The following is a 26,451-nucleotide window of genomic DNA, read 5'->3' on the forward strand; positions in this document are numbered from 1 at the left end:
CTAAAGCCAGCGAGTGAGTCGTCGGGACACAGTTTAGATGTAGTCATCACACATATGTAGATATCCATGCATGCCACAAAAATTTCTGTTTTGCAGTGGCAGTATTTTAAAACAGTTCCTGATGCATAAACTGTGCAATAATTTTGAGAAATAAAATATTTTACTGTATGCACAATGAACTCACACTACCCACTGCATACAATGTATGTGTCCAATTTACAATATTCATAGTATTTCTCTGTTTTCCATTCCTAGGTATTTTAATTTGGTTTCTATTTGCACATTTTACACTCACCTGTGGTTGCATGATTCTGTTTTCACTGCTGCAGTGACACTACAAATTTCCCCATGTGAGACTAACAAAGGAATAGCTCATATCTATTTTTTTACAATGGTATGGTCACTTGGATGCTGCCACCATTTTCATGCATGTGCATCTTCTTTGAATTTTCACAGGAAGAAGTTCTTCTGTTACCAGGCTATGGCAGCATTATGGGATACTGTAGTGTTGCCTGTTTGTGCACAATGGAGTAGACCCCGACCAATATGTTTTTTTTGTTGTTTTTTTTTTTTTGTTTTTTTGGGAGGGGGGAGACAATAAGGATATCAGGGAGTAAAAAAAAAAAAAATACAATTGTGATGTAGAAAAATGTTTATCTCTCTCTAACGTTGAGCAGATATAAGAAAAAAAAATGCCAAACAAAGTAATTTATACAGAAATACAGCTGTCTGGATGTGTATACCAACATCGTTTGAGCAACCAACCAAAACATGTCATGCTGCAGTTGCATTCTTTTCCATCTGACTGGCAGTCACCATGTTGCAATGCTCACCATAAAATGGACTTCATGCAGAAAAACAAACAAACAAACATTATTATTATGTATTATTAAAATAGATGGTTTACTCTTAAAAAAATGTTAGGGTTAGGAGTTATGGTGGCTAACTGGAACCAGGACTTAGGCAGACAGAGTAGAACCCCAGGATGCAGGACAGCTCAGACACAGAAGATGGCATTAAAGCACAATTTTATTAAACACAAGTGAGAATCCACTAGTCAGAGTAAAGACAAAACTGGAAGAGGGAATCCTCTTCATAAACTGGTGAACACAAACTGAAGAATTTTCATACCAGTTTGTGAAAACTAAGGAGTCTTCTTAAGACTGGAGAGTTCCAAATAGAGAGACATAATAAACCAAGTGCTTTCTTTTCTTCATAGAAGGCAAGTTCAAACACAGAATTAAATTGAGGGTTATTTTATTCATAAAAAGTTAGTGCCAATTGAGGAGTCTCTCTTCTTAGAGGAGGGCAACGCCTGAGGAATTGTCTTAAACAAAAGGTGAAAACAAACTGAAGAAACCACTTCATCATAGATGAGTAAAAAAAAAAAAAAAAAAAAAAACAGACTATATTGAAATTAGGAATGTCATTTTCTTCTTAGGAGTGGAATTCCAACTCAAAGACAGGATTCAATGAAAATAAGTCTTTTCTTCTTAGCAGAAAGGTTCAAACTCAGAGACAGGAGTGAACTCAGACAAGTATTTCCTTCTTAGTAATGAGCTCAACTCCAGAGTGCAGAAAACCAATATTGTACTCATTACGAAGAGTGACACCAGGAAACAGCAGGGAAATGACGCCCTCAACCTATCATATATAACATGCAATAATGCAATGAACCCACAACTAAGGACAAGCAGGAGCCACTACATACAGGTGAACTTAATCACAGGCTAATGACATGTAGTGGATCTAAGAAAACACGAGAGCGCAGAAACTACATGAAACTGAAGATAATAAATGGGAACACCAGGTGGTAGCAGAAAGCAAGACATTGCTAGAAACTGAAGGCTTCATGAATTGAAAAATGCTCCAGCTCAGGTGCCAGGCTAATCATTCCAGTGCAAAGGTGCCTTTATCTGTTGAAAATGTCATCCGACAACTCGCATTGTTTGATGCTTACCTCTGAGTCATTGTTATGTGAGAATAAAAGGTGCGGGAGGACAGATGTTAAAATGCATTCACTGCAAGGACACAAGGAACATGAAGGCATGTGTCAAATGAAGAGATCTGCAGGGACAATGAATGCTTCTTGAATGTGATGAAAAGTCATATATTTTTTTGTTGTGTGCATGGTCTCTTCATACAATCTGTTAGTGCTGGAGCTGACGTGTTTGTCTTCAGCATTTATTGTTCTGTGTATCATTTAAAGCCTGAATAACAGGCACTCACCATCCCAGAGATGATTATGATGATGATACAATGCACCTCACATAAACAATAAGAACTATCCAATGCCTAAGGCATAAAGTTGTACCAAATACTAATCGAGATGAACTACATACCTGTGTTCAAGAGTATCCCCCACTTTACCATACTAGGTCAATGTATATGTTATATACAGGTGAAAGTAAATGATTTCTGATTAAATAATAACTAGCATGTTGCCCGTGGGAATCCAGGGGCTCTAGATTGGGTTGTGTTTATAAAATACAGTACAGTACAGGTGAACTTAATCACAGGCTAATGACATGTAGTGGATCTAAGAAAACACGAGAGCGCAGAAACTACATGAAACTGAAGATAATAAATGGGAACACCAGGTGGTAGCAGAAAGCAAGACATTGCTAGAAACTGAAGGAAATAAAAAGGGAAATGCAGAGTTTAATACTTGCCAAGCTAAAACATGAAACGACAAAATGTGATAACTTAACAAGGAGAAAATAGCCGATAGAAGATAAGAGACAGAAGCTGGGATAAGATGTGAGAAACAGAGACCAACAATGAGGAGACAAGAGACTAAACCAACTAAAACCCCAATACTGACAGAACCACAACAAAAAATTCCATATTGACAAACTAACATAGGTTGGGCCCTACTATTGAGATAGTAGAACATCAAGTTTTAAGATTAGGCTTAAACTTTCCTTTTTGCTAAAGCTTATAGTTAGGGCTGGATCAGGTGACCCTGAACCATCCCTTAGTTATGCTGCTATAGACGTAGACTGCTGGGGGGTTCCCATGATGCACTGTTTCTTTCTCTTTTTGCTCTGTATGCACCACTCTGCATTTAATCATTAGTGATTGATCTCTGCTCCCCTCCACAGCATGTCTTTTTCCTGGTTCTCTCCCTCAGCCCCAACCAGTCCCAGCAGAAGACTGCCCCTCCCTGAGCCTGGTTCTGCTGGAGGTTTCTTCCTGTTAAAAGGGAGTTTTTCCTTCCCACTGTAGCCAAGTGCTTGCTCACAGGGGGTCGTTTTGACCGTTGGGGTTTTACATAATTATTGTATGGCCTTGCCTTACAATATAAAGCGCCTTGGGGCAACTGTTTGTTGTGATTTGGCGCTATATAAAAAAAAAAAAAAAAAAAAAAAAAAAAAAGTTACTGTTTAAATACTATAAATGCTTTCTGAGTATTTGAATACCCTACAGATTGTTGTTATGTGTCGACGCGGATTGAGGAGCGAACCTGCATCAGACAGGACCCAGCGCTAAAAATAACCAGAAAGCGGTTCCAAACAAAAACTATTTATTATACACCTGTGTTTAAAAGTGTAAAAACATAAAAAAACAACGTCCCTCTGGTGGAGTGATTCGTGGCTCGCTCTCCAGCGCCCGCAAGGATTAAAGCCGGCGCTCCTGGACTTCCTACCACCGCCAAACACCCCCCAGGTGGACACGACAAACTGATTCTCTGTGAAGCAAAGAGACGGTGAGGTAAGTCAACAGATACAACTATATCTTCTAATAAACACACGCTGCCAGCAACACACTCAGGTCAGTGTCCTTTCTTTTACTTTATGCAAATGAGCAGCCTCTCACAACAAGTGGAGGATCACTTATCCTTCACGCCACAGCAGTGAGAAGCAAACTACGCAATTCTCTTTACAATTCCAGTACACTGTGTAACAAAACACCAAGTTACTATCAACAAGTACTTAAACACTTAATTACCTTTCGTGTGTGCTGACAGCATGTGTCCTCACCCCTCCCTGCTTCACGGGCTCGATGTGTCAAAACCCAGGCGCGGTCCTCAGCGTCTCACAAACGAACGTCACAAGGTCGAGTTCCCGGCAGTTCTGCTTGAATCACACATGACTTAAATGCAGAACGCCATCCAATTATCTGCTTCAGCTGCAAGTCGTCCAGGTTGCACGTGAGCACCAAGCACAGGTGCTTTCCATGATGTTGATGAGGGTGAAGACTCTTCAGCCAGCACCTTCTTCACAGACAAATCAGCCCTCATGCCACCTGGAGAGCAAAGAAAAGAAAAGAACACCAAAACATCCAGCCACGCCCCCCCCAACACACAACAGTACCCCCCCATCAACGGGAAGCCTCCCGGCGACCGAACAGACCAGGCCCGAGAACAGCCCCTCCCTCCGGGGTCCACGTCAGGAAGCAGACGGCAAGACAGGCACCGCAGCTGGAAGGCCGGCTGGAATCAACAAAAGCCCCAAAACATTCCCCAGAACAAGTCCACTCACACAAAAAAAAACATAAAACCCACCCAAAACCTCCCCAGGGGACCGTCCCATCAAACCCCGGGAGGAAAAGAAAAACTCCAAAACACAAAAACCCAACACAGTCCCACAACACAGTACAAACGTAGATGCATAAAAGAAAAATAACAAACAACCCCCCCAGAATGACCTGCAGAGCCCAACCCCCCCTCAGAAGGCCTTCATTGCCAGTTCCAGGAGGAACAGCCAAAACCGTGATCCCACAAAGGTCCCCAGGTATACATGGAGTGAAACGGTGCCCCCCAGGGGACCGTATCATCAACCCCAGGAGGCACCCTCCCCACAACCCCGGAACCCCAGATCCGGTCACACTTGGCCGGCCGGTCCCAAGCCAATTCCCCCCCCCAGAGGACCGTCCCATCAACCCTGGAGGCGGAACCCGGAAGGAAACAAAATAAAACCAAAAACCAACCCCCGGAGGACAACCAAAAACAACCCCGGGGGAATATAAAACGACCATAAACCCCGTTGCCCTCCCCGGCACCCCAAAAGACCCCAGGTCCCTCCCAGAGCCCTTTGGTGGCTCTACTGTGGCAAACGGCACAAAATAGTAAGCCGGAGAAGGGAACAGGTAAAAACTAACCCAGCTCCAACCCCAAAGCGCAGCGGAGAACTGGAAATACGTCCGGTGCCCCAACTCGACCAAACCCCAGCCACTCGGGAGGGGTGGAACTACCGAAATGGCAAACAGCAACAGATCGGCCCACCCCTCCGACTGAGGCATGTCTCCGCTGCACCACACCCCGGCAACACCCATGACAATCAGTCCAAAGGCTCACCGAGGCTGGAGTGGAACCGGGCCCTAACCAAACCAAAAAGAACGCCTCTAACACCCCCCCCCCTAGGTGCAGAGGTCTTCTGAGAATGCTCAGCGTGACCAACCTGCACCACCCCACAACCCACAAGACAAGCGGTCTAAGGGCAAGTGAGGTTGGGGTTAGGAATGTAGAGAAATAAAAACAACAAAACAAAACGACCCAACAACCCAAACAGAAAATACCTAAAAACACAGACACAATTGACAGGTAAGTGAGCCCAGGCGGGCTTCTGACCGCCTATCACTCCACCAGATACGCCCCTACCACCCCAAACAAGTATAACCCCTGATTAAAGAAACCAAACATTTACGTGTGCTAGAAAATTTTTTTTTTTTTTATTTTATTTTATTTTTTTTTATTTTTGTTATGTGGGTTCTGTTGTCTGTCCAAGAACACTTGGAGTTACGTCACCGCCATTTCTCTTGACGCCCACGTGTCGGGGCAACACAGGAATCTCGACTTGTCCAAGCTGCATGGGCTCGTCAATAGGAGGAGCCGGAGGTCCCGTCGGAGGAGCCGCAGTGGGGCGAAGAAGAGGCGGCCCAGCTTTGTGTCGGGGAAAGCCCCGAGACAAAAAAAAAAAACGCTCTAATGGGCGTCCTCTCTCGCGTCCACGCTCCTTCATCCGATCATCTAGACGAATCACCAACGATATTAGCTCGTCTAAATCGTTTGGCTCATCACGGACCGCCAGCTCGTCTTTTAATGACTCATTTAACCCGTCCACAAATACGCCTCGTAAAACTGCGGCATTCCAACCTGTGGGTGACGGAGTTATCGGCACCGATATCGATAGTGCCGCAGCTGGAGCAGCAGGAAGCAGAACAGCTTGCGCTGCAAGCTCCGTAACACGGGCATCTGTTTGTTTAATTTGGTTCGCGAGATGCTGTAATTGCTCCCGTATGTTCTCCAAGTGTTCCTGAACTTTTTCGACAAAAGGAACCGCTTCTGCCGCTGGGTCCATTATGGAATGGCCGGGAACTACTGTTACGTGTCGACGCGGATTGAGGAGCGAACCTGCGTCAGACAGGACCCAGCGCTAAAAATAACCAGAAAGCGGTTCCAAACAAAAACTATTTATTATACACCTGTGTTTAAAAGTGTAAAAACATAAAAAAACAACGTCCCTCTGGTGGAGTGATTCGTGGCTCGCTCTCCAGCGCCCGCAAGGATTAAAGCCGGCGCTCCTGGACTTCCTACCACCGCCAAACACCCCCCAGGTGGACACGACAAACTGATTCTCTGTGAAGCAAAGAGACGGTGAGGTAAGTCAACAGATACAACTATATCTTCTAATAAACACACGCTGCCAGCAACACACTCAGGTCAGTGTCCTTTCTTTTACTTTATGCAAATGAGCAGCCTCTCACAACAAGTGGAGGATCACTTATCCTTCACGCCACAGCAGTGAGAAGCAAACTACGCAATTCTCTTTACAATTCCAGTACACTGTGTAACAAAACACCAAGTTACTATCAACAAGTACTTAAACACTTAATTACCTTTCGTGTGTGCTGACAGCATGTGTCCTCACCCCTCCCTGCTTCACGGGCTCGATGTGTCAAAACCCAGGCGCGGTCCTCAGCGTCTCACAAACGAACGTCACAAGGTCGAGTTCCCGGCAGTTCTGCTTGAATCACACATGACTTAAATGCAGAACGCCATCCAATTATCTGCTTCAGCTGCAAGTCGTCCAGGTTGCACGTGAGCACCAAGCACAGGTGCTTTCCATGATGTTGATGAGGGTGAAGACTCTTCAGCCAGCACCTTCTTCACAGACAAATCAGCCCTCATGCCACCTGGAGAGCAAAGAAAAGAAAAGAACACCAAAACATCCAGCCACGCCCCCCCCAACACACAACAGATTGTGGCATACTGCTTTTTGACAACTATCTTGTAAGTTTGTACAGGGGCAGATCCGTGGTGGTGGGGGGTTGCACACACCCCATTTTCATGGACCAATAACCCAGCTGAATACTGTTTCTGGACAGTCTATTCAGCAACAAGTGACTCACCTAGATACATTTGTACCAGACAATGATTCAGTAAGGTATAGCAACATTGTTCCTTTTTAGCCAAAGAAAGTTCAAATGTTTTCTGTTACTTATCATTGTGTCATGGCTTCATATTTAAGACTGTACAAAAGTTCAAATTAATAAAAAATAAATAAATAAATAAAAACACAGGTTAGAAAGTATCTTTTTCTCTGTGATTGCATTTTGTGGTGAAATATGCACCAAAAGGCTGTTGTTATCAATTCAGGAATTTTACCATGAATCTGACAAGTAAAGATCCATAAAATCCACTCAGTGCACCCCTAGACACGAGTGCACACAACCCATTGGGAAGGATTTTACACAAATGTAGCTGCAGCAGACACATCCTCGCTTTTGAGACAACCACTTAATGTCAATTTGCACCTGGTCCCAAACAAAGATGGGATGAGAAAATAAAAATGTGTCAAGAGGAAAATAAAATCAACAATCAAATCCATGAAGGAGCACAGAGAAATACAAATGACAAAGAAGAAAGACCCAAAAAGATAAAAAGAATCCAGTATTTTAATTACATATTCATGCAAATATGACCCCCCCCCCCCCCCAACAACAACAACAAAAAAATGTTTTCATCAGCTTAAAGGGGTCATGCACGTTTAACCGATCCCCAAATGTCAACTGAGGTCTGGATGGAATGGAACAAGCATAAAAATGCATAATGTCGTTTTTACAGCAGTGACATCATGTGGCCAGCTGCAGTACTACATGTTCCAGTGAGGGGGGGGGGGGGGGGGGGGGGGAACATAAAGGTTTATCAGCTGTTGCAGCAGGAGGGCTTAGTGGATAAAGAGGCTGTAATACCCAAGTGTCCTTGAGCAAATGTCGAGCGGCTGCACGTTTGCTGATTCCAGCCGTCTGTCAGGAACGTGTCTCTGCATATATTGAACCCTGATGCTGTTATTTTATGATGCTTTTGACTGATGATGGATTGAACAGGACACAGACTAAATATGCTGCTTGTAAATAAATTGCGCATGCACGTTTGCATTACAGGATGCGGCCCTGTAGAGAGAAGGCTTTCTTTACAAGTCTTTTTTTTTTTTTCCCTGGGTTCTGTTATGGTTTTTAGCCAGAAGATGTGCAGCCCATATTAATTACAGCCTGAAAGCCCCCCAGAGAAGGACTAACATGAATCCAGGGTTGTTTGTTACAATGCCTCCTCACTGCAGGGGCATGACAGGGGAAATGCTCTTACAGTGTGAAAGCCAGAGTAAGGTAAACTTTACGGATTTGATGTTGGGAATAGGCTTTGCGCTGCAGCGGCGGGGGTTGTCGGCAAGTCTTTGTGTGTAGCTGGGTGGTTGTGAAGAATGCCAGAGGGGGCGATTTGTGCACTCATCCCAAAGGGGATTGGAGACGCAACCGCTGAGCAGTTAGTAACCTGTCTCTGACCTTGATAGAAAAAAAAAGCAATTTTTACAGTGAGGTAAAGCCGAGATGGAGTGCTGGATTTTCTGCTTTGCACCGACTCAACTACTAACACTGGAGCTCATCCTCCAAAAACACTGATCTCTTAAAAATAAAGTCTCAACAACTTAATATCTCATGGAGCGATGTATTCTGCAAGAAAAAAATTGAATGCTTAACGCTCATGAATCCATCGATCCCCTCAGTCAGTGATGCGGGAAGCTAATCTCCATAAGGGCTTGCTGACTCTCAGCATGTCATGAGTAATATATCATTTACCCCACTAGATGGAGCAATGGTATAATGGTTACATTTAAATCAGCCTGGCACAAGCATTTGAGCCCACATGCACCATTAATTTTATTGAATCTGGATCCCATGTTGGCACAGATTGTTTGACTGATGAGCCATGATGTTTTCTGCTTAAACTGCTTTTCCTTACGACTTGTTAATTAATCAGATGTTAATTAAAAAAAAAAAGTCACATGATTGCAAGCAGAGGAAGCATTATGTTCGGAATCACGTTCATGGATGTGAATTGTATTTTAGGTTATTATTGAATTTAACTAGAGCACCCTGCTTATAGACCATAAACTTTCCAATTCCACAAATTTTTACCTTGAAAAAAAAAAAAAATCAAGGTCAAAATCCTGTTAGAAGTGACTTTTCACAAGCTAAATTAGATGTAATCAAATGTCAGGATTATGTATTTAGTTCATGCATTTGAATTAAAGGTTTTTTATTGTGTTGTCAGGTCTTTCACAGAATGTTGGTTATCTTTGCTCTGCACAATTTGTCTGCTTTTTGGCACAGTTTCTGATTGATAACTGGAAGATAGACAAACACTATGAAATTGGAACCACCATCCAATTTTGGTGGTGTAGGTAAATCCATAACAGAAAAATGAGCGATTGAGGCACTGCTGAGTGAGATATAATGCAAAATGTACACCAAATTGGCTTTTCAATAATAAATTCAAATGTCCACAAAATCCACAATCCGGATGAGATCTCGATCAAACTTTGTGAAGATATAGTGAGTGCCGGTTTGCACCTCACGTTCAAATATGAGAGTGATTAGGGCATGTTTGATGAGGATATAATGTAAAATATACATTAAATAGGGTTTTGACTGTTAAATTTAAGTGGCCACAAAATCTGTAATGCGGATCAGATCCGGATCAAACTTTGTCAGTTGATAAAGCGTACCATCCTACATAACACTCTCGAAAATATGAAAGAAAGTTGATCTTTTTTTGACACAGTTATGAATTTTTGTAAATTTGATCAATGTTAGGGCCCGGATTAATTGCGCATGAATTGAGTATACAAATTACGGCGTTCGTTGTCGTCCGCAACAAAAATGACCAAAAATGACAAATGTCTCAGTATGAATTACTGATATATTAATAATATATAGCGGATATATGATGAACAATCACAGATGTATAACGCATGTAGTGAGGAAATGGATCAGACGCATTGCTATTATCACGGCAGTATTACGGGTGTATTATGATGCATCACGCACGTGTTGCACGTGCACGGCATCTGCATTGTGGTCATAAATGAAGTGCACTCGGGCCGTCGGCATCATTATTCACACCAACAATACAGCCTCTGGAGCATTTGCTGGACTTGGACAAGTTGATTGGAGTAAACAAGCAGTGAACAGGGCGAGTGATGACGTCAGCGGATCGCATCAGAGCACAGCTCATCTGAATGATTATAACAAGAAGTTAAATCTGTTATAAACAGTAATAAGTACTGCAACAGCTGTAGACAAGAAGGAAAAAACATGCAACTGTTTTATCAAGCCTTGATAATGTAAACAAGTCAAATAATTACCTTTTTAGACAGCTAAAAATGCTTTCTGCAGCTTGTTAGCCGTTCACGCGTGCGTGAGAACGGCCCAGCTGCAGCTTCCTCTGTGATACAGGAGGTGATTAGAGCCATTTTAAACAGGCAATTTGCAGAATAAAATGATTAATCCACCACAAAATAATTATTTTATATAGGCAGCGTCCAGCGCAGAGCGCGTGGCACCCAGTAAAACAAAGAACTGCGTCCAGCTTTGAACACAGTGCATCTGATTTGCATCCGCCACAAATCAGATGCAAAGCAGATGTAATTAAAATGCTTTATTCGTGGCCAATCTGCATGCAGTCGCTACAACTTATTTTAGTCCGTGATGTGGACAGGATTGGCACGCAAAATATCCATTTTACACATTGTCCCAGTCCGCTGCCAAGCCGCAAATCCCTGTCAGTTGCCGATATCAGCAGATGACGGCGAATATACAGTGCATAGAGTGAGTATGTATTGTGTATGTATTGAGTATGTATTGAGTATGTAAGGCGGATGTCATCCACAGCCAAAATTTTGTGCAGCTCAAAAATCCTGGTAACAGAAAAACGTGCCTCTGCAGATAATTGCGGATGTGTGTGGGTGTCGGCCGACTCATACAAGCATGTTTCACTCATATTGCGGATGTTGAGCCAATATGAATATGAATATGAGCCAATTTTGTGTGCAATACGCAAATCCTCCTAAATGCCGGTGGGACCGGGCCCTTAAAGAATAGGGATTTTTCCAATTTTCCAAGATTTTTCCTGAGTTTGACCTTGAAAATTCAATCAGTTCTTGCCTATCAGCATATGAATCCTCTGTTATAAAACAATATATGAAAAAATTGTGGGGTACAAGCTGTTCACAAACAAACAGAGGTGAAAAAAAAAACCTTGTTGACAGAGGTAATTATCTAAATTTTGACTCAGTAACAATGGCTGTTGGGAAAAATTCATGAAATCAAAAGGTTAATTCTGTTCCTTCTGTTGTGTGCCGTGTCCCAAGAGAGCAGCAGATGGTGTTCTTGTTTTGCTGCATGACTGTGGTGTCCAGGAGTGACCGGAGAAAATCTCGCAGGCTTCATGAATTGAAAAATGCTCCAGCTCAGGTGCCAGGCTAATCATTCCAGTGCAAAGGTGCCTTTATCTGTTGAAAATGTCATCCGACAACTCGCATTGTTGGATGCTTACCTCTGAGTCATTGTTATGTGAGAATAAAAGGTGCGGGAGGACAGATGTTAAAATGCATTCACTGCAAGGACACAAGGAACATGAAGGCATGTGTCAAATGAAGAGATCTGCAGGGACAATGAATGCTTCTTGAATGTGATGAAAAGTCAAATATTTTTTTGTTGTGTGCATGGTCTCTTCATACAATCTGTTAGTGCTGGAGCTGACGTGTTTGTCTTCAGCATTTATTGTTCTGTGTATCATTTAAAGCCTGAATAACAGGCACTCACCATCCCAGAGATGATTATGATGATGATACAATGCACCTCACATAAACAATAAGAACTATCCAATGCCTAAGGCATAAAGTTGTACCAAATACTAATCGAGATGAACTACATACCTGTGTTCAAGAGTATCCCCCACTTTACCATACTAGGTCAATGTATATGTTATATACAGGTGAAAGTAAATGATTTCTGATTAAATAATAACTAGCATGTTGCCCGTGGGAATCCACGGGCTCTAGATTGGGTTGTGTTTATAAAATACAGTGAGGAAAATAAGTATTTGAACACCCTGCGATTTTGCAAGTTCTCCCACTTAGAAATCATGGAGGGGTCTGAAATTTTCATCGTAGGTGCATGTCCACTGTGAGAGACATAATCTAAAAAAAAAAAAAAAAAAAAAAATCCGGAAATCACAATGTATGATTTTTTTAAAATAATTTATTTGTATGTTACTGCTGCAAAATAAGTATTTGAACACCTGTGAAAATCAATGTTAATATTTGGTACAGTAGCCTTTGTTTGCAATTACAGAGGTCAAACTTTTCCTGTAGTATTTCACCAGGTTTGCACACACTGCAACAGGGATTTTGGTCCACTCCTCTATACAGTTCTTCTCTAGATCTTTCAGGTTTGGAGTTTCAGCTCCCTCCAAAGATTTTCTATTGAGTTCAGGTCTGGAGACTGGTCAGGCCACTCCAGGACCTTGAAATGCTTCTTATGGAGCCCCTCCTTAGTTGCCTTGGCTGTGTGTTTGGGGTCATTGTCATGCTGGAAGACCCAGCCATGACCCATCTTCAATGCTCTTACTGAGGGAAGGAGGTTGTTTGCCAAAATCTTGCAATACATGACCCCATCCATCCTCCCTTCAACACAGTGCAGTCGTCCTGTCCCCTTTGCAGAAGAGCACCCCCAGAGTATGATGTTTCCTCCCCCCTTGCTTCACGGTTGGGATGGTTTTCTTGGGGTTGTTCTCATCCTCTAAACATGGTAAGTGGAGTTGATTCCAAAAAGCTCTATTATGGTCTCATCTACATGGCCTTTTCCCATGCCTCCTCTGGATCATCCACATGGTCACTGGTGAACTTCAAATGGGTCTGAACAGGTGCTGGCTTGAGCTGGGGGACCTTGCTGCCCTGCAGGATTTTAAACCATGACAGCATCATGTGTTACTAATGTAATCTTTGTGACTGTGGTCCCAGCTCTCTTCAGGTCATTGACCAGGTCCTCCTGTGTAGTTCTGAGCTTTCTCAGAATCATCCTTACTCCGCAAAGTGAGATTTTGCATGGAATCCCAGACCGAGGGAGATTGACAGTCATCTTGTGTTTCTTCCACTTTCTAATAAATAATCATAACAGTTGTTGTCTTTTACCAAGCTGCTTGCCTGTTGTCCTGTAGTCCATCCCAGCCTTGTGCAGGTCTACAGTTTTGTTCCTGGTGTCCTTAGACAGCTCTTTGGTCTTGGCTATGGTGGACAGGTTGGAGTGTGATTGATTGAGTGTGTGAACAGGTGTCTTTTATACAGGTAACAAGTTCAAACAGGTGCCATTAATACAGGTAAAGAGTGCAGAAAAAGAGGGCTTCTTAAAGAAAAATTAACAGGTCTGTGTGAGCCACAATTCTTGCTGGTTGGTAGGGGTTCAAATACTTATTTGCAGCAGTAATATACAAATAAATTATTTAAAAAAATCATACATTGTGATTTCCGGATTTTTTTTTTTTTTAAGATTATGTCTCTCACAGTGGACATGCACCTAAGATGAAAATTTCAGACCCCTCCATGATTTCTAAGTGGGAGAACATGCAAAATTGCAGGGTGTTCACATACTTATTTTCCTCACTGTAGGTAGCTGACATTTTTCAAGGGTGGTGATAAATTGTGCAAAGTTTCTATAATGAGTTGGAATGGTGTGCGAGTTTTGAATGTTTATAGAACCTTAGACCTCAACAGTGTTTAGAACAAAAACTCAACCCCTTCATTTAATCATGTTAACTACATATTTTTTAAAGTTATTTTACAGTATTAATGCATTTATAAATTGTTTAGGTTCTTATTATCATACATGCATTATGATGATTATTGTTATTATCAATATTATTATTTTTAATATTTCATTTTTTCTTTGATTTTGTCATTTGATTGTTAAATGTCTTATGTCATCCATGTATTTTTAATGTGTTTCCAATTATATTATGTAATTACAATGAACTTATTGAATAAAATCATGCAGGCATGCAATTGTGCTTTTATTATATAGATGATTTACTGCCCCCTGCTGGATTGGCATGTGAGTCCAGAATGTAAATATCAATGTCCATTGTTCAGTTTTGTAAGCTAATATATGTAGTTTCTCTAAAAAATAGTCATTTCAACATTCAGTTTTGGCACCATTCGTCTTTGACCCATTACACATAAACATACCACACGGCAAATGTCAGCTCTCCACAGTTTGTGCGTGATCAAAATTGCACACACGCAAACCTTTTTTTGTCTTTTCTGCATTCTGCTTTAAGCAGGTGCTTTTAATTTGACAGAGACTTTGGCAGTAGACATTAACAGCACTACATTTCTCACTTATGGTACTGGGAGCATGACACTTAAGGTTCATGTTCCCAGTATCACTCCCACTCATGGTAACAGCAAAATAACACTTAACTAATCTGACTAAACCAATGGAACTCCAAAATCAAATTAAATCAATAACACTAAAAATACTGTTATACTAACATGAACCACAAAAACAACATTTAAAACCCGAAACCCCCAAACTCCCGTGATGCATTGCAGCACAATGTCCACTGTTTACTGGTTAGCTAAAATTGCTAATTTCTCAAAATGCATTTGTCCTATCAGCTTTCCCTTTTGACAGCATTCATCCTTGATCCAGAATACATAAGCATACCAAACGACAAATGTCAGCTGTCCTCAGGTTTGCCATGATCGAAGCCATACACACACGCATGCATGCACACATGCACATGCACATAGAGGACACTTGGCTATTATAATATAGATAACAAATAAGAATAAGAATAGTAAACAAATTGGCCAACCCTACAAAATACAAATGATGAGACTGATGTATTGAAAAAGCAGTAAAATTCCAGTTACCTTCCATTGAAGACATTGAACCTGAATTATTTTTCTTCATGCACATATTCATATGGCATGCTACCACTGTATGAAATTACATGAAAATCCAGAGAGTGGTTTTGGAGGAGGTCTTTCAACAATATAGATATAATGTGACGCATCAATTAAACACAGCATTGCAATAATTATCCCTTGGCAAATCGGACCGCAATTATTACCTATCATGAACATCTTAATATGTGTGATGGTCCTTTAAAATCCACCAAAAATGTTTAGGAGGAATTGGGCTTACAAGGCTAATATCACATGGCACATCAATTAAATATAAAAATCAAATTGTCTTCTGGACAAGGTCACACCAGTTATACACATCTTCATATGGGGTGTAACCCTTATGTGAAGTATCTTCAAAATTCACAAAACAGCTCAGGAAGTCCTGCAATTATAAGAGTCATGGACAGATGTGCAGACTGATTCTCACATATTCAAATATTTTTGAATCAAATATTTAATCAAAAATATTTTTTTGCTTGTATATAAAAAGTAGAGCCTGACCAATATGGAATTTTTGGGGACTGATGAAAAACTGATATTCGACAACTGACATATCTGCTGACATATACATACAAGTAAATTGCCCATTAGGACAAGGGACACAACTGGGCCATTCCATGTCAATTCAACAAATATTTGAGGGGCCTCACGCACTTTGTCTCAGATTTTCTTTAAATTTTAATCAAATATTCCTAGATTATTCAGAACAACAAATTTGATGTTTGAGGCCTGTAGGCCAAGTAGTTTCTGAGATATGTCCAATTTAGTGTGCATGGGGTTGGCTAATTTGCATGCATGGCTAATTTGTGCACTCGCAAATGTATTTCTAGTGCTGAAATGACAATTTCATTTTAATTGTGAGCACACACTGCATTCATATAATTCATGGCACACCCCAGAATGCTTGCACATAGATCTGCCAGGGGGATTCCCCAAGGTTTCCACGGTTACTAGGCTTATATCAAATTAACCATAAAATTAGCCATAATTGGATGCTTAAATTAACCAGGAAGGAGTTTCATAAAGAAGGCCATATTTATAACACATAAAGTAGATATCAATACCTTCAAAATGGGATCAGTTTGAAAAGTTTTATTTACTGCCCACATGAGCTTTTCTTCTAATAAAATTCGACCACAAAATGTTTTTTTTTTCAGATTTCAGAGGTTTCTCCCACAATAACTGTTTACCACAGATATGCCAAATTTACATATTTCATAGCCAGTATAGCTGGCATTAAGGAGCCAAGAAATGGAAAGGCTTCTTTGAGTGTAATAGTATGCTTCAGTGTCTCAAACATGGATGCTCACAATAGTCAATGTAATATTTTCCATAGTTTGAGCATACATAAACTTCACAGTTTAGTGTCAATGTCTGTTGTTTGACTGTAGTCCAAGTCTGGGTGTCCATGACAACTGCCACAGAAAAGTTCAGTCCTCTAAGTCTATTATTTGCTGAGATATTCTACCTTGAACATGGCTCCAGAAATGACGGCCATAATTTTTGCCTAAAAAAACGGCAGACCCCATGCACACTAAATTGGCCATATGTCAGAAACTACTTGGCCTACAGGCCTCAAACTTCAGATTTGTTGTTCTGAATAGTCTGGGAATATTTGATTCAAATTTGAAGAAAATCTGAGACAAAGTACGTGAGGCGCTCGATGAATTGACATGGAATGACCCAACTATAAGTTGATTTGTGGCTGTCAGCCCAACATATTTGGCAGCACGGTGTGGTTAGCACTGTTGCCTCACAGCAAGAAGGTCATGGGATCGATTCCCATATGTGGCCTTTATGTGTGGAGTTTGCATGTTCACCCTTTGTTTGCATGGGTTCTGTCCAGGTGCTGTAGCGTCCTCCCACTTCCAAAGACATGCAGGTTAGGTGGACTGGAAACTTTAAATTGTCTGTAGGTGTGAATGTGTTTGCTTGTCAAAATGTGGCCCTGTGACAGACTGGCGTCTTGTCCATGGTGTTCCTCGCCTCACTCCCTATGACTGCTGGGATAGGCTTCAGCACCCCGTGACCCTTAATTAGAGGGAGTGAGCAATCTTATTTTTGCAAAAAAAATAACTTCTCAAATGAATAAACAGTCAAGACCTTGCACATATGTGAAGCTTTTGTCATAATCTAGCAGGCAATGTGAGCATTCTAAAAACATTTCCTAGTTGAAATCAAAAATTCAGTTTTTTTTTTTAAATAAAAAGAAACAAACAAACAAACCCAAAAAATCAATTTCTCAGTTTTAGAAATGCATGATTTTTGGGGGCAGGCAGAGCTTTGACCTCCCAGTATTAATACATAAACATTTTGATTTTGAGAGTTTTACAGTTCTTGAGTTTTAGGATGTGGGTGGTTTTGCTGTATGGTTGGATGGAATGATGGAAAGAAAGACAACAGTTTCTCTTGAAAGCACAACTGACAGTTGTGAAAACAATGACAATTATTTCTAAATTTTTATTATCAAACACTTATGACGAAGAAATCTAATCCAAAACAAATGTTTTACATTTCATACATGAACTTTATAAATATAACCACCAACCAACAAATGTACATCACTCGGACTGGCAGTCGTCATGTTACTCCTCAGTTATTTTGGGCCTTCCCACCTGGTGGTATTGCAACCACATGTGTCTTGTCACTGTAAAATGCCCACTCTGGCTGGAAATGAATGGAAGCTGGCCACTTTTAATCTGCCTGTTGTTGCGTGACCAAGGGGTGATGGGAGTCCCAGCCATGCTTGACATGATTGGAAACAATGCCATCAGAGTGCTTTATGCTTGTCAAAATATTTAATAACTAAATTTCCAGCAAATTCTGCATTGGTTATTTGGTACATGAAAATATTTAATATGGGCAAGGCTAATATTAATACTTTATTATCACTTACTGAGGCATTGCTGGGCCAGTAGCATAGATTTACGTTTACTCTACCTGTCTATACCTGTCTGCAGTAACGGGCGGGTATCCCAATACCTGCCGGCTGTGCATAAAGTAATGACGTCATAGCATGCGCAACCCAATAACTGTCCACAGACGATAACATGAAAAGGCGAGAAGTGTGTGTTTGTCCCAATATGGATATTCCAGATGATTTTATCATGGATAGTCCGACAATGAACAGCAGCCAAAGCAGCCAGGTTGATGAGGACGCCCTGGTGATTTTGGAGAGCAGCGCCGTACCAGCCAACATGACAAAAGTTAAAGTGAGCCAACTTTTTTTGTATGCGTTTGCTGGGTGTCGTGCGTTTTGAAATGACATTAAATATTGTTAATGTGTTGTGTATCTCAGTAAGTGATAATAATGAAAATAACATCATCTAACTCGGGCGAATATCGGTCATTTTGGGCAACTGGGCATGGACGTTGGGCCTCTGAAAATGCATACCGCATGACAACTGCATGTAAGTGATAATAATGACCAATATCATAGCCCAACTGATATACTGGTCATCCTTTGATTAAAAAAAACGGGGGCTAGTTCTCAGTCTCAGTGGCAAAATAATGTATTCTCATGAGAATGTGCCTAAGTATGGGTGCCCACTTGGAAATAGAGGGGTGATGATTGGTTGCAATCTGAAACCTACAGTAAACTCCATAATTCACCTTTAAGTAAGCAAGAGAAACATTCTAAGATCTCATTAATAATATGTTAACATTATGTTGATACAGTGCTTCAGTGCAACTGGTCTATGATAGAAAAACAACAAAATTGTTTAAGTGTGATTCCTCTATCCAAACTCTATGATAGGCCATAGGTCAAGCATATTTTGTATGATTTAGGTCTATAGCCATACTGCAAAATTTCACAAATGAACTCCTAGCAAAACCTCTATTTCTCAACACAGATTTCCCCTTGCACATTTTGGAGATAAATTCTAAGTACTGTGCAACACACTTTAAACGTCTAAATGCATCTCTGTTCAACAAGACATTGCAGTTGTCTCCTTTCTCTAATTTAAGTCATCCCAACTCAATAGAAAAATGTTGCACTTGCAACTACTGTACCTCTCAAAATTACAATGTGGTGTTTTTTGTTGTTTTTTTTTGGTGTTGTATTTGTTGTAAAGATTTCAGTGATATGGCATGGCTGATGTGAATGCAATAAAACCCAAGTGGGTGTGTAAATGCCATTTGATTCCAGCATCGGGTAATGCCCTCGTTCACCTCCCATCTCTCCCCTCCTCCTATCCTTTCCATCCCCGACGCCCTCTTTCCTGACACTTGTGCACAGAAGCCACACAAAGAAATGTTTGCGCACACACATATTGAAACCAGAATTAGCATGTCACTACCATGACCTTGAAAGGAAGTCAGTAATAGCAGTTTCCAAGGCAACAATGACTCAAGTTTTAACAGCCCATATTTCACAGTCTGTCCTAATGAATATACAGCGTGGATAATTTTGATTGAGCACCAGCCTGCCTCCAGCGTAATGACTTTGACGGTTCTTAGCAGATTTGATGACTTGATGACGATGGATTTGCTTGTTTACCCGGAAATTTGCTACACTTCCTTCATAAAAACATAATTAGCTTGATGACATGTCTTAAAGTCACAGCTTTGTAGGAGTTTACCGCTTGCATCTGCTTATTGAAAAAAAAAATTATATATATATATACATATATATATATATATATATATATATATATATATATATATATATAAACCAAAACAAAACAAACAAACAAAAAAAAAAACACATTTGAGATGGGCATGCTAAAGTAGATGATATCCTGGAGATACACCCCAGTAGGAGAGCAATCATAGTTTATAGTTGCCTATAAACCTTCCCAGAAAAACAGGATTGAGTATTGACTTGGCTAATAGTGTATTAAATCCTTCACACAGATTTTCGGTAAAGGAAGGCCAAAAAAATCCTGCAAGAATTTAAACTGATCATGTTGTCATACTTACTAAGTTTGGTCGCCACAATCGAGATGTTGTGTTGGGCGATATTCTCTCTGTCCAGAAGTTCATTTGTGGAAATGGTGCCCTCCATTGGGTCAATGTCAAAGTAGCTGTCCAAGTCACTCTTCCAATCAATGGAATACCTGAAGAAAATATATTTATTTATTTGCTATGTAAAAACAAAGACTAAACCATACACATTTTCCCAGTCTAATCATGCACATTTTTCATATTTTTTTGGAATGGCACATATTTACCAACTACCTCACAGGCCGCCCACAGTATGTGAGGCTTTGGCATATTACATCCGACACCATCAGGAGCAGCATGAGGACACCACAGGGGGTGGTCCTGTCTCCCTTCCTCTTCAGACTCTACACCTCAGAGTTCAGGTTCTGGTCACAGTCCTGCCATCTGCAGAATTTCTCAGACAACTCTGTCATTGTGGGCTGCATTGGCAGTGACCAGTAAGCTGAGTACAGGAGTGTGGTGAACAGGTTTGTGGAGTGGTGTGGACTCAACCACCTGCAGTGTAACTTATTTAAGACGAAGGAGCTGGTGGTGGACTTCAGAAGTTGGAAGACCTCCCCAAACCCCGTCACCATCAAGGGAACTGAGGTGGACATTGTGGACTATTACAAGGTGTCTACATAGACAAAAAACTGGATGGGACTGTGTTTACAGTCCCGTCCAGATGTTGTCTGTGTAGTCTTTTGTGTATAAGAAAGGTCAGAGCTGACTATACTTCCCCAGGACGCTCAGATGTTTCAATGTCTGCAGGAATATGTTGCCGATGTTTTACCACTTGGTGGTCTCCAGCATTATCTTCTAAGCTGTAGTGTGCTGGAGCAGCAGGCTGAAGACAGCTGACACAAACAGACTCAACAAGCTCATCGGGAGAGCTGGTACTGTCCTAGAGGTGGAACTGGAGTCTGTGGTGGAGGTGTCAGAGAGGAGGATGTTGAGGAAACTGCTCAGCAACCAGGACAGCACCTCCCACCCCCTGCATGCCACACTGATGTCCTATCAGACCACTTTCAGCCACAGAAAGAGAGCACCAAGGTGCACCCCAGAATACCACAGGAGGTCTTTCCTGCCTGTGGCAATCAGACTGTGTAATTCCTCCCTCCTCTGCAGGATGAATACATAATGAACAAAGGTATTCAGAGTTATTCAGTTACTCAAACTTCTATGCCATATTCTCGAACATGTTGCGCAAATGTCTTAAAAAAACAAAACAAAAAACAAAAACAAAACATTGTTCAATGTTTACTGTCACTGTTTCGGTACTCTGGCAAAATAATTTCCATCGGGAAACATAAAGTTGATCTTATTCTTATATCCAGAATTTTGTCATATATATATATATATATATATATATATATATATATATATATATATATAAACTGACCACATACTGAGTGAACTCCCGGCTTTTTCCAAGTGTCTGCTCACAGGTCCACAGATGTGAATGTGTACAGAGCCATCACTTTCGTATGAATGGTCAGTAGTTTCATTATCTAATGTAGCAAAGTTCGGTTCCTTCCGTCTTTTTGTTATCATGCTGTCTCTACATTTGCTCACACTGACGTCACTGCACTTGCTGACTTTCCAAGAGAGAGTTTTAATTGACAGTAAAATATGTCAGTGACCACTAATCATGACCTCATCTGCATGGATAGACTCACAATCATAAATATTTTTGATATTGTGTTGTTAAGTGAGACATGAAATAACATGTTACATGTCCTTTAAAACTACAGTCTATAGAATTTATTTTAATTTAGTGATGAGGTTGCAGATTGCATTATGTTGTCACCTGTCATTATTTTGTTTCCCTTCACATCTTTTCTTTTTTGATGATGGGGATTCGTGCTCCTACAGCTTCTCTTGTGAAAACCAATACAGTATGTATGGTCCATCATTCCACAAAAATGATGGTTGTCAACCTTGTCAACCTGTATTTCCAACCAGAAGACAGGTACAGGGCAGGAATCACTGTTTTGTCTTTTTTTTTTCTTAAATCTTCAAGTCATGCTGCAAAATGCAAAGGGCAGAGTAAGTATGTCCATTTTAGGTTACTGTATCAACGTGAAGGGACAACTTGACAGCCTCCATAAGGGGCTCAGTCCCAGGTAGCACCTCCCACCCCCTGCATGCCACACTGATGTCCTATCAGACCACTTTCAGCCACAGAAAGAGAGCACCAAGGTGCACCCCAGAATACCACAGGAGGTCTTTCCTGCCTGTGGCAATCAGACTGTGTAATTCCTCCCTCCTCTGCAGGATGAATACATAATGAACAAAGGTATTCAGAGTTATTCAGTTACTCAAACGTCTATGCCATATTCTCGAACATCTTGTGCAAATGTCTTAAAAAAACAAAACAAAACAAAAAACAAAACAAACAAAAACAAAACATTGTTCAGTGTTTACTGTCACTGTTTCGGTACTCTGGCAAAATAATTTCCATCGGGAAACATAAAGTTGATCTTATTCTTATATCCAGAATTTTGTCATATATATATATATATATATATATATATATATATATATATATATATATATATATATATATATATATATATATATATATAAACTGACCACATACTGAGTGAACTCCCGGCTTTTTCCAAGTGTCTGCTCACAGGTCCACAGATGTGAATGTGTACAGAGCCATCACTTTCGTATGAATGGTCAGTAGTATGTCCATTTTAGGTTACTGTATCAATGTGAAGGGGCAACTTGACAGCCTCCATGAGGGGCTCAGTCCCAGGTAGCTATGAAACACTCATTCCAAGCTTATGAAAACACATGAGGTATTTGTTACAGGTATTTTTCACTAAATACTGGTGGCTATGAATGCTGTGTTTCATTTCTGCTAAAAAAAAAAAAAAAAAAAAATCCTACATATTGTAGATTTTCGTTTATTTTGGTGAATGTTGTTCATTATGGTTGTTTGATCTGATTTTCTGATTATTTTGGATTATGTGACTTTTTTTTCATTCAATGTGCCACCAAAAAAAAAAAAAACACTGTACTGTCAAAGCACAATACACATGAACCGAAGAGGAAGAAGTAGAAGCAGAAGCAGTAGAAAAAGTAATGCTATTATAGAGCACTATGTATTATGTAAACACTATACAAGAAGAAGAAACATCAAAGCATTTCCAAAGTACATACAAACAAAAAATACCGAGAGGCAACAGGACAAGAAACAAAGGCTAGAATGTGGATAACAAGATCACAATGAACTGGCACTGGAGTGAGGGAAGTGAGGGGCTTAAATAACAGGTGATGTAATCAGTGTAACAAGAGGCAGGTGTTAGTGAATGTTCTGGAAGGAGGTGTGGTCTAGTGAAGCAAAGAAGAGTGAACAGAGTCAAGAGGATGAGTGAGTGAAAAACAAAGTGGTGCAAAGCAAGAGGAGTAAGTGACAGAAAACCACTGGTGAAAATATAATGTCCCCAAAGACAAACAAAAGGACATATGTCCAAAATAAAGGGGAAAACCAGGAAACCAAGTGAGAGACCTAGAAAGGGAACAAGAACAATAAAATACTATAACCAAAACTAGAACTGGATTGAACATGACTGAAGGATACATGCAATAACAAACTAATTCCGCAGGGTGACCAAGCGGCTGACCCAAGGCAAAATGAACACCACAGGGATGGAGAGGAGGCCTATCCCAAACCATGCTGGAGTCTGAAGGGCGACCAGTAGGCTCCCCCGAATGCAATAGCAAATCAGGAGCTCTGCGATAGTACCAGTCAGGAACAGAAGAAGTACCGGGATCCGGAAGTGGACATAAAGTGCTCGAAAAACAAACTCTCCCCTGGGCACTAGACCTGCTGTGATGGGCAAAATAGAAGAAATTGAGGAACCTAAGTAAAGAATCAAGGCAGGGACAGATCTGCTTAGCAACAGTGTGCAAAAATAGAGGAGGTGCGTGAGAGAGGTGCGCATCATGATCGGATCTGCTGACACCACAGTGTTTGAGGTTTGTCGCCCTTTGAGGCACCTAAGACCTTCAGCTTCCCACTGCACCTTCAGCCATGGAAGCTTTGAACATCGCCCATTCTGGTTCAATGCCCCCAACCTCCACAGAGATGCCAGAAAAGCTCCATCAGAGGTGTGAGTTGAAGATCTTTCAGACAGTGGGCTCCTCCAGATGTTCCCAGTTCACCCACACTATCTGTTTGGGCTTGCCTGGTCCGTCCAAAGTCCTTCCCCACCCTCTGTTCCAGCTCACATCCAGATAATCAGTTGACAGTTCTGCCCCTCTCTTCACCTGAGTGTCAAGAACATGTGGCCTCAGATCAAATGTTACGATCACAAAATCCATTATCGACCTTCGGCCAAGGGTGCTCTGGCACCATGTACACTTATGAGCATCTTTGTATTCAAACATGGTGTTCATTGTGGACAATCCATGACTAGCATAGAAGTTGAATAACAAACAACTGCTCACCTTTAGATCAGGGAGGCCACTCCTCCAAATCATGCCTCTCCAGGTGTCTCAGGTGGTCTCCAGGTGGTCATTGCCCATGTGTGCATTGAAGTCCCCCATCAGAACAATGAAGTCTCCCACCCAAGCCCCATGCAGGAATCCATTCAGTGACTCTAAGAAGGTTGAATACTCCTAACTGTTGTTCGGTGCATATGCAAAAACAACAGTCACGAGTTCTCATGCCACCTGAAGACTCAGGGAGACAACACTCTCATCTACCGGGGTAAACTCCAGTGTAGCGGTGCACAGCTGGGGACTTGTGAGTATTCCCACACCCGCCCTGCGCCTCATACCCTGGGCAACTCCAGAGTGTAATAAGATCAAACCCCTATCAAGGAGAGTGGTTACAGATCCCAGTCTGTGAATGGAGGCGAGGCCCACCAGATCTAACTTGTAACGCTCCACCTCACGCATAAGCTCCAGCACCTTATCCCACAATGAGGTGATGTTCCATACCCCCAGAGCTAGCATTTTCTGCCTGAGTGTGGTCTGTTGAGTCCCTCAACTTTTACTGCCACCCATGGGACAGCACACACGCATTGCAGTCTATAGTAGGATCTGTTGAGTCTATGGACTTTTCATTTCCATCTTTGATTTGCCAGTCTTCGTTTTAATTTGTTAGATTTTCCAGTCAGGCTGGGATTTTAACCGAAGATCCTTTGTTCCGAACGCTTTAACCACCAGACCATCACCTCCGCTATTTTCTGGTATAATTGGCTGAGTGTTGGAGTTGTCTATTAAAAAAAAAAAAAAAAAGTCATCATCAGCTGTGACAAAGATCACAAATTTAATGAGTCAACTTAAGGCCACCTCAGTACACATTGGCGCACATATGAAAATTAATTACATTGTTATCTCATGGGCTTACAATAAATGGTGAAAAATTGAAACAGGGACAGCACATTTGTGTTGATTTCCCACAGTCCTTGATTTTTACCTGAGGTCATCAAATATGGCCATCAGGTACTGCAAAGGCTTTTTGTCTGTCCATCTGTCTGTGCTCAATATGAGTCCACTCCTATTACTGCCAGTCTCTTCAAATTCACAGGGAACATTCTTTGAACACAATTTAAAGATGGCTAACACTGATGTATTTTAAGAGGTATTGTAAGAAGTTACAAAGTCACATTCTGTTTCAGTCTGATCTGTTTTGTTTTTGAGTGTCAGGTAACAGCCAGTCAAGGTAGAGCTGCACCGTGATGTCAGTTTCTGGTCTCTTCAAAACTGCTTTGTTTGATGTGTTACACACACATTCATACTTATCTCCCACCACTTACTCCAATTAAGGGTCATGGGGGTGTTTATGTACATTGTTCTCATATATTATGTAAAAGCTAGCTAGAAATAGGCACTTCTAAATGTGAAAATGCTGTTTTTGAAACCTAATAACACCTCTGAACTTATTTACAAGACATTTTACAAGACATATTGCAATAGCATCCTCTATGGTTTACCTTCCAAAATACTCAATAAACTACAGTATATACAAAACTCTGCTGCCCGTCTCCTCACCCACACCCGCACTCGAGAACACATCACCCCCGTCCTACAAAACCTCCACTTGCTCCCCATCACTCAATGCATTCACTTCAAAATCCTCCTGATCACTTTCAAAGCCCTCCATAACCTGGCCCCCACATATCTCACTGACCTCCTCCACCGCCACACTTCATCACGCTCTCTCTGCTCCTCCGACACAAACCTTTTGTCCTTTCCCTGTAGGACCAGGCTCCAAACCTGGGGAGACAGAGCCTTCTCCATTGCTGCC

The 26,451-nt window shown here is 41.2% G+C and overlaps 1 protein-coding gene across 1 annotated transcript in view; it reads right to left on the reverse strand.

Moving 5' to 3' along the window:
• Window positions 1-26,451, reverse strand: part of LOC117507786 (cadherin-12-like) — a 243,027-nt gene that overhangs the window by 45,430 nt on the left and 171,146 nt on the right. Inside the window, exon 7 of the mRNA XM_034167590.1 lies at window positions 20,178-20,314. Coding sequence (XP_034023481.1) covers window positions 20,178-20,314 — 137 coding nt within the window. The remainder of the gene's footprint in view (window positions 1-20,177; window positions 20,315-26,451) is intronic.

Source organism: Thalassophryne amazonica, chromosome 1, assembly GCF_902500255.1.
Source record: "Thalassophryne amazonica chromosome 1, fThaAma1.1, whole genome shotgun sequence".
Lineage (NCBI taxonomy): Eukaryota > Metazoa > Chordata > Actinopteri > Batrachoidiformes > Batrachoididae > Thalassophryne > Thalassophryne amazonica.